This window comes from Temnothorax nylanderi, unplaced genomic scaffold (assembly GCF_030848795.1).
Source record: "Temnothorax nylanderi isolate EJ_2023f unplaced genomic scaffold, tnyl_v1.0 TNYL_tig0014_pilon, whole genome shotgun sequence".
Classification (NCBI taxonomy): domain Eukaryota; kingdom Metazoa; phylum Arthropoda; class Insecta; order Hymenoptera; family Formicidae; genus Temnothorax; species Temnothorax nylanderi.
In genome coordinates, this window is record NW_027249076.1 from 1,934,002 (window position 1) to 1,944,040 (window position 10,039).

The window sequence follows — 10,039 nt, forward strand, 5'->3', positions numbered from 1 at the left end:
CTATTGTGGCTATAGTAAAGGCACGGTTATCGCATGTAACGGTGACGTTATCGTTTTATCGATAAGAAGGTTAATCTAAGATAAAGCAATAGAGAATATTTGCTGGCTAAAACAATATTCTAACCCATCGATTCTTCGCAAACAAAATTAATAATCTATTTGATCGTGCGTATATTTCTTAAACAAAGCATTAATCGAGCGTATTACCTTCGAAAATTTTCACGGCAAAACAATTATTTTAAATTTATTCCACACTGTCCAAATAGTAACCTTTAAGTACATAAATTTAATATATTTTCGATATAGATACACGTATATAAATTTCAACGCTTTATAAACACGTTCTGATCAACTGAATTATTTCGCGTGTGTACATATCGCGCAGTATTTTGTAATTTACAAATGAGAAATTATAAATATCAAGATATTTTTAAAACCTTTAAAACCTATTTTTTAAACCTTTTCATCTGCTTTCCATATTCCATTTATATAAAATTCTGTCTATTATTATAATAAAATATAAAGATTAATTTTATTATCATGTTCCAATTTTTTGCGCGTCATATATCACTGAATGTCAGTATCCTCGATATATTCAAGATAATTATCGCTGCTATCTATCATGTGCAACCAAATGTAAAATATCTGGGAATGCCGCTCGAGTCGTAATAATCGTACTTTAATTACAGAGTCGAGTGGCATTTCTTCACGCGCAATTTTCATTTGACGGAACGTCGAATTCCGCGAACCGCTTTATTTTTCAGCTACCGAGACCGACCAGTCTGGGTTAGGTAGAACGTGTTATAGGATATCTGCGCTCTGTTTAGCCAGTCGAGTTGCAACTTTCAAGGTGGCAGGTCGTGACGCACGTGGGCGACCATCGCGACTATTACAGTATACATCCCGCGAGACAAATGTTGCGCGGCGCCAGAGTGATGCGATCGATCGAGATACGTAATTTCGTAATAACGCGCAATCCTTTGCAAAAGTGCGCATTGCACCATAGTGAAATCTCGTCAAGAACATGGCAACGAAAAATGCTTTCATCCACGGTGCGGTAGGACCGATCGAAATTAATCTGATAGAAACGCACGCCAGGTTAGGTCAGGTTAGGTACATATTGTTAACAAATTATATGCGTATCCCACGTGTTAAAATGTACATATGCACAATTTCGACCGTGAGTTATATAGCGATTATGCAACCGATGACTTGACAACCTTCGGCGCTTTACTTAAACACTTTCTGTTACCGTTATCCATGTCGCTTTGTGCATCGATGTTATTGTGAAAAAAAAACTTACGGTACAATGTCAATTGTTGGTTAATTACATGCGCTGAACTTGTACAAAATGACGGTGTAATTTATCAATGTTAACCGGCACGTATCGGATTGGCGCACTATGGGAACCGTGACCTCAAATCACCGGTATGGAACCTGCTACATTCGTGATGTAATATAATGTCTATGAAAAAGTGTTGTGGCGATGCTTTAGTCACGCTAGTAAACTGATCTCGCCCAATCGATCAAGTATATATAGTCACGGTTAAAGGCGATAAATTTAATATCGTCCCTGAATTCTGAGTAAAGCAAAAAAAAACGTAAAACTCTTTTAAATAAATTTACTAATTCCTAATAATTAAATTTTTGTGCTGAAATAAAAATGTTTTTCAAGTTGTGTTATTTTAGAAACTTTATTCGCATATTATTCTTTATAACGTAGACGCGATCATAATTCAATAAATTTAATTTTTTAAATAAAAGATCCTTTAGTAATGATTAACAATGATAATATTATTGAAACAGGAAATATGTGATCAAGTACACAACAATATGTAATAACATGTGTAATAATAATAGTAATAATAATAAATTAAATAAAATATATAATGTGTATGTATTGCTACAGACAATATAATATTTGCAACGGTTTATTTGTAATTACAATAAGTTAAAATGAGATTTGTTCTATTTTAATTATGCGATTGAATTCAAATAACTTTGTTTACGCTTTTAACAAATAAGCAGAAATAGCGTAAAATTAATTATTAACTATTTAATTCTCTGCGTTCATCATTCTAACCGCCTTCCGGCTTGGTGCAATCCTCATTATTGTCAATTAGGATTAAACGGTTCAATTGTGTATTTGCCTACAATATTAACTCACTTACTGCGTATTAAATGCTGTGGATATGATCGATACGTCCGTATAAATAATAGTAAATTTTACGTAGAGCAAATACCCGTCATATATAAAATCAGGAACAAAATAACAACTGATTCTGATATTAAAAAGTAATATTTGATATATTATACGTTTGCACGTATATCGTCTCCGTGCCGTTATTTTCAACAAGCATTTAATAATAGCGTTATTCGTTCTTAGCTTTCCATTACAGCTACATAGCTCACTGCGTGTTATTCAATTAGTCCATGAACCATCTCGCCCGTCTTAAATGTCCACTTTAAATGCTACTTATTGCATGCAATGCAACTGCGATGAGAGATTAAAGCACGCTCTAGACTGCAAGTAGAGAAAAAGTCTATTCATGCTGGATATCATAAGAGAGCAATTTTTAATCAAACGAAACCTCGTGTTCACGTCCGCCCACTTTCCTGATACCAGCCTACAGACAAAGTGAACGGGATAGAACATCTATCCCAAAAGAACATCAAACGTTTACGATCTTTTGAAAGAACTCGATTATTCATCCATGAAAAATTTCTCCTGTTTCATCGAGCGCTTTCATCCCAAGAGTCGTAGCGAATTAATCGCTCGTTCTCTTGCACTAGTTGCATCTGATATCTCCTTGAAGCTTAGAATACTTTCAACATTTACGCTTTTATTCTATCGCTTGCGCTACATGTCTTATGTATATACAATGTTAAATTACGTATTTACATTTTAATTCCTATTATTAGCGCGATTATCATTATCTCGTTTTGATAAACAGTACAATTATTTTTGACGTAAAAATTTTCATTTATATCATTACAAAACTTAAAATAATAAAAAAATAAAGGGAAAAACGCCATAATCGGTCAGGACTGAATTGTACGTAAAAAGTCACTCAATAAGAATTAATATATTATTCGGACAAGCAAGATCCAGTCCTGGCCGATTACGGCGTTTTTCCCTTTGTTTATCTGTATTATATATCTTACACGGTCGTATAATCTCATACTTATTGAATAAAAAGATAACTTATCACATCCTATCTTAAGTCATGTAAACGTATAATTTTATTTCACAGAGATATCGCGCAAAGTTGAAGGACAATTTTTTCGGACTTTAAAATGCGTCATACTACAAATAATAATTGGAGATAAGTGCGAACTGATGAGAGTATATAAATGGTGACTGGAGATAAATGTGAACTTGCACGCACGCACGAAGTGATGTAATCTGTTATAAGCGAAAAACACGAAAAACGTTCCTCTACTGTAGTACGTTAAAGAGTCTACAACACATTTGAATAAAGAGAACTCTTATTTTGTTGAAACGCACGTGCGTATATAAAACGGTATGTGTACATATCTCGGCGCGAGGTATACGATTGAGCGTGTTGATCATTAACCTTCCATTGCCCTCGTTCAGCAAACTAACGTTAGTGCTTTCTTATGAGTGCCGCGCCCGGCGCCGCACCTGTATGTGTGTCACTGTGTGATTTAGTTACGGTGTTGCCACATATTTTTCTCAAATCAACGCGGTCTTGTAACAAGAGGATGAGACGTCAATCGGTACATACATCACTCTGTCACAGTGAAGCCCCTTGCACAATAGGCGATAGCGATAGCGATAGAAGAAGGGTTTAGCAACAGCGCGAGTCGCGTTGACTGTACGAATTTGTTCTCGCCATGAGAGCTCCGCACTCAGAAAGTCTAAATATTGTTCTAACGAAATTTTAGAAAATAACCATACAAATATAGTCTAGAAAATTGTAAGTGAAAAGTCAGAAAGTTTCAGGGTCAACTTCTATGCAATTAAAAAAATAAAAGCGACCTGAGTGTCCGCCTCATACGAGAACAATGGAGGGTTAATAAATGGAAGTACAGGAACACCATCAAATAATTCTAAGGAATTTACTGAATTACTAGACAAGCTACAAATTATTTGCAATAGACCGCCGCAATTTTTTTTTTCGTAGAACACGAACGAGATAAGATAATCTCACACATATATATACGTGCCTTAATCTTTCAACGTGAGTAATTTTTCGTTTCGTCTTTCCAAGGTGTGACACTGAAGCTAATAATAAGTAGTTAAAAAGAAACCAGTTTTCCTCTCTTGCCACTCTTGCCTTATCATCTGTATACGGAGAACGGATTTATATCAACGATAATTCACCAAACCACATCCGCATCGCTACAAGGAATTTCTTCTGTGATTGAAACCGGTTATTTTATACGATCTTCACTAACCATCAATGCTGAAAGATTATTCGTACGAAACATTATAAAATAACAGTAGACATACGCAAAATACAACAAATATAAACATTCCGTTAAACGCCTATATGTATATAACACAAGGTTTAATAAGTTATGCTAAGACATTTGCAACAATTATGCGAAGCATTACTTGGAGACTTGTTCTGACGAATTTATGGATACGATATAACGTGTTGAATGTGTGACGAAGGGCAAGACCATATTTAATACGGCAATATCACTCAACACTATAAGAAATGCAGATAGCATATTTTCAGATAAACATTGCCAAAGCAATGAAAAAGAAATCATATCTTTTCGTCAGTCTAATTGTGACAACAATCTTGACAACATGCCTCTACTTCTCAGTCACTTACAGCGATTTTCAAATTCACGATATATTTCTCAAGATGATTCGTGAAGAAAATTATTTTGCGGATGTAACCGTTAAGGCGGAGACATATAGAGAAAAGGGCATAAAAACTATCCTTCTGTGGAATACGTTATTCGGTGACAGAAATTTTTACTTCGGGACAGGCGACATTTTCCACGATTGTCCTTTCAATAAGTGCAAAGTCTTTAACGATCGGGACTATTTGAATGTGGAAGATTACGACGCGATTCTCTTTCACGGTAACGAGATGGATGCGTATGAAGTGCCACAGAAGAGGAAGACAACGCAATTTTATGTGTACGTTAATTTGGAAAGTCCAGCCAATCGAAAAGTATATCCAAAATATCGAAAGAGCTACTTCAACCTCACGATGACATACCGGCTCGACAGTGACATACCCTGGACTTATGATATCATAGAAGATGTAAAAAGCGGCAAATTCGTCGCACCTTCAAGGAATGCTGATTGGAACGTTTTACAAAATAATACAAGTAATATATTTTTTCTTCTTTATCCTTTTCTTTATTTAATTGCCATTTTATAATCAATAAAAATACTCAAATTAAATATTGGATAAATATGTTATTCAATATACCAAGATTTTCATTCTTTATATTATAAGAAGGCACAGTTTTAAAATAAAAAATTTGAATACTTTATAGAAAAGTGACCACAATCTCTATTCTTTACTTATTGTTCTTATATTCTCTCCCATTATCGGGTCTTTTATGCAAAATGTAATTAGTTTCCCTGTCACAAAACAAATGACCCTTGTGCGAACGTCCTAACGACAAATTCTCGGGCGGTGTATCATCTTCTCGCCATGTAAGTTACCTCGAGTACGCGAGAACTAATCAGTTTTCGCAGGTGCAGAGGACGCGGTGGACGAAATGCCATCTGCGATATTGGACACCGTCAGGGGTAAGAGCAAGCCGGTAACTTGGTTTGTAAGCAATTGCGATGCCAAAAGTGGCCGGCAGAAGTATGTGGAGGAACTGTCGAAGCACATACGCGTCGACATTTATGGCAAATGCGGCGAATTTAGCTGCGAGAGAGATCGGAACTGTTTTAGCGACGTAATTGAGGCCGACTACTTTTTCTACCTGTCCTTCGAGAATTCCTTCTGCGACGATTACGTGACGGAAAAGCTGATGAATCCGCTCAGGTAATAACACGACTTCAGATAGCGGGAAATCGTTATCCGCAACAACCAGTGCACGAAAACAAAGACAATCTAACTAATGTCTGCGAGATATTTTCCCTGATGATATACGAGTCACCCTTATAAGTAACGTGTATGCCAACATGCATGGTTTAAGTCAAAATGTAAGACTGATATAAAATTATCTTGTCGACTTACTTCTTGCAGTCTTTAGTTCGGCGCGCGTCGATTATTTAAATAAATTCTTTTATATATAAATGAAGATATATGTAAAGGAACGTTATTTTAAAAAATTTTTACTAATGAATTATTTCTGCCAATTTTTTTTTTTAATTGTCATTACCTCTTAAGTCAGCTTTTACAGAGCAAGCATATTGCAGATGGTTTCTCAGAAAAAAAGGTTGTTAACACTTGAACGATATTTTCCAATTTTCATTATTATTATTCATATTCATATGCAATCAAATATAGGGCCTATTCAAATCGTATGCAGACTGACTGCACTGCGTTACGCATTGACGTTTAATGTAAATGCAATAAGCATAAAGTTGACATCAAAATTCCACGATTGTCTGGAATTGAAATATTATCGGCGCGATGATAGCATCGATACGGGAATACGTCAATAATTGAATCGAATTTATTGCTATTTGCGGATTGTGCGAAATACAAATGGTAACGATAACGCCACGCGCGGTGTTTCTTTCCCGTTTTTATTCACACGAGCTGCTCGACGGAGCACAATGCGGACAATGCTTTGGTGATCGTTAAATATGTTTGTTCATCATTCGATATTACGAATAATCCAATTTTACGGGCATACACCCAATATCTGATGACAAATATATTTTGATATAGACTATATGTCAAAAGACATCTATCATTGTCATTTATGTCAATGCGTGCAGTCAAGAGTGCGTACTGCGTACTTATTACATATACAATTAAAGTAAAAAAATTACAAGCGTATTAAATGTCAAAGCAATATTTCTTGTGATTTTCAATAAATGTCTAAAAGCACATCAAGAACCTATTTTTTAATTATCTTTATTATTGTCTACCAAAAGAGCTAATAATTTATTCAGGTCAGAGGCAGCATCTTTTTTTAAAATAATGCTTAACCCACGTGTTTGTACAAAAGTACATAATATTAAAGGAAAACTAGCTATTCTGTATTGTTTATTTCAATTTTGCTTGATTCATCGGTTTGTTTATCGTATCTTTTTTTATGTATAGTTCCGCAGGTGGAATAAGCGAAACTGCAAGAAAATATTATCAATCAATAACGGGCTTTTCTTATCAATATTCTTGCAGGTATAATGTCGTCCCGGTGGTTTACGGAGGCGCCAATTACAGTCAGTTCGCACCGCCGAATTCCTACGTAAATGCCTTGGACTTCGACAGTCCGAAGGAGCTCGCCGCGTATTTGAAATATCTCACTCAGGATCTGCAGCGATATCAAAGCTTCCTACAATGGAAGAAATATTATCGAGTCAATGTCGGGACGAAGCGGGCCGTTTGTAACCTTTGCGAGGTGCTGCATAAGCAGAAAAAGCCGAAAATTTATTCGGATTTAACGGATTGGTACGCCAAAGATAAATGTTCTATTCAAGCGCTTCTAGATAATAACGTTGATGGATACGCAACGAAACGTACGCTAATGAGTCGCGATCAGAAACAGGAGCCGGATTATAAAACTGGGACACAGAAACATTAATAATCTATTCAAATAAAATGTAAAACGAAAGTATCCAGAGCTCTATTAAACCTAAATAAAAATTGACGTAATCCTAGATATTTTTAAAAATGTATATAATGTAAATAGTAATCGCACATTCGTTATTTTAGCTTCAATTTCTGCTTTATTGATCAATCGTGATATAAATACTTTCCGAATCCATCTTACTTCCAAATTGAATGTGACTTTACGAAGATATATCAGTATTATTAAATATGATTCATCTTAGTTTTGGAAACTTTGATTTGGATACGTAATTAAGCCTATACGTGATAAGATATTCCTCCGTCATCTGTTATCCAATTATGCATATTGAGCGTTTCTCAAGTCTATAACGAGGTGAACGACGATGCAGCTTCGACGTTTGACTTATACATCGATGATGGGTCATTAGGCCGAGAATATGTAGTACATCGATATATTCACTACTCGCTTGATTAGCCAAGATCAAAGCGGCCAAGCTCCATCGCTCTAACACTACTATACTCGCAGAGTTTGAGGAATATATAGATATGTGATTTACTGATCGCTTTATAAAGAGAACCAGTTTTTCGGAAATTGTATATTATTATCCACATTCCAGCGATAATTAATAGACTGAACGAATGTAAAGCACATATTTGTATACATATAAAAGACTGACATTAGTCTTTTTATCTCATCAAGAAACTACGAGGAAAAAATGTTCTCGTGATATTTTCTTCAATATTTTTTAAAATATTACATTTACATGGTTAGTAAATATAAGTATTTATAAAACGATCTTCGTCCGCCCGAATAGTTAGTGAAAAATTAAATGTTATAGCAATCTAATCGTTCAATTCCATTCTGTTCTCATTTTGTTTTAAAAAGATATATCCAACTAGTATATAAAATAGCGTAAATATAATAATAAAAGACCATTGTGTTCATACATGTATTGCACATGCAAATAAAATAAATATACGTTGACATAATCAGTGGTAGTTAACACATTTAATCAATAATAACTGTTAATGCGTTATCACAATTTTGCGTGAGTGTGTGTAGGTATATACAAGATTTATGCTATGCATTTTTTGCGTTTAACGTAGTATAAATATATTTTTTTCTCTTTTTAAAGGTTTTCTATACTTTCAGCCAAATTTTAATTGTATATTTTAAAAATTACCAAATTCAGGCTACTAACTAATTGTAAGACTACTAACTAAGATACAAAGAAATCCAATGGTTCCGATTTATGAAAATTAAAAAATTGATTTAGAACAAGACAGAAAATAAAGATAAAAGTGTTTTCATTTTTTGTACACTCTTAGGGTTTACATTTTTATAAAAGAAAAACTCTATTTCCTTTTTACATGAAAAATGTTACTTAATAAACAATATTCAGGATGGAGATACGCCAAATTGTGCAAGAAGCAAACATACCTGTAATATAAGCGAATATAAAGCTTCATAATTATTAATTTTGGCAAACGTAAAGTTGCAAAAGTAAATCTGCGAATAATACAAATGTACATGCAAATGGAAAATTACGCTAATTGTAAGTAACGCCTATGCATACCTATTATTGCGTAAATGTTATATAATGTTTATAACAATAATATCAGATTTTTCGTTCAAATTAACAGAGAGAAAACCTTAATTAGATAATTGTATGTATATTTGATATACTATTTTCGTAAACTAACATTTATCAAACTAGTTTTATTATTAATGTTATCTCAGTATTCTTCATTAATTGCGTTTTATTGTAAATAATCTGTACATAGTTACGTTGTAATAAATACAAATATATTTTTCTTATATTTAAATTTTTCTTGTAGTCATTATCCCATTAATTACTTAAGAAAAAACATAGAATTTTCTGAAATTAAAGAAAAATTATTTTCAATAATTTTTCAATCGATTCCTTCACCGCTGATTAACGATTCATTCATAAAAATGCGAATTCTGAGATAAACTGTTATTCTGATCTAGTGGCAATAGTCTCGATAGGCAAATGAACATGTAGTAGGTACACGGAGAAAATTTTTTGTTATAGTTTACCCTTAAATTCACTACAAACTTGGGACAACTTGGCAACCAAGGAATTTTTAAGATATACAAAAGACATTTTACAAACAATGTGATAAAAATTACCAAGCAGATTGGTAAATTTTGAAAAATTATTGAAATTTCCTAGATATATTTTAGTAAAATTAATCAAACATATTTTAATGTAATAGATATTAATATTTTTTATTATGGTAGATATTAATCAGAATAGCTCGCATAAAATTCTTGGTGGTACATGTTGTCCCACAACTACCATGATTTCAGGGTGAATTTTAAC

At 33.7% G+C, this 10,039-nt stretch overlaps 1 protein-coding gene across 11 annotated transcripts; it reads left to right on the forward strand.

Moving 5' to 3' along the window:
- Positions 1–821: 821 nt before the first annotated feature.
- On the forward strand, positions 822–9,518 carry LOC139768171 (alpha-(1,3)-fucosyltransferase C-like). Of its 11 annotated transcripts, none has more exons than XM_071698101.1 (4): positions 822–3,524; positions 4,236–5,316; positions 5,684–5,990; positions 7,302–9,518. In XM_071698101.1, the coding sequence occupies exons 2-4, from the start codon at positions 4,689–4,691 to the stop codon at positions 7,702–7,704; spliced, it is 1,338 nt and encodes a 445-aa protein (XP_071554202.1). In that variant the 5' UTR covers positions 822–3,524; positions 4,236–4,688; the 3' UTR covers positions 7,705–9,518. The 11 variants fall into 11 exon arrangements, with proteins under 11 accessions (XP_071554202.1, XP_071554203.1, XP_071554204.1 ...); XM_071698102.1 differs by having other exon boundaries at positions 822–1,428; positions 3,255–5,316; XM_071698103.1 differs by having other exon boundaries at positions 822–1,113; positions 3,255–5,316.
- The last annotated feature ends 521 nt before the right edge of the window (positions 9,519–10,039 follow it).

What these genes read in the sequence shown, in the direction of transcription:
- LOC139768171 (XM_071698101.1), top strand. Translation starts at nt 4,689, where the DNA reads ATGCAGATAGCATATTTTCAGATAAACATTGCCAAAGCAATGAAAAAG. An exon ending in CGTTTTACAAAATAATACAA is followed by an intron (nt 5,317 to 5,683) that starts GTAATATATTTT and finishes AGAACTAATCAG; the next exon opens with TTTTCGCAGGTGCAGAGGAC. An exon ending in AAGCTGATGAATCCGCTCAG is followed by an intron (nt 5,991 to 7,301) that starts GTAATAACACGA and finishes ATATTCTTGCAG; the next exon opens with GTATAATGTCGTCCCGGTGG.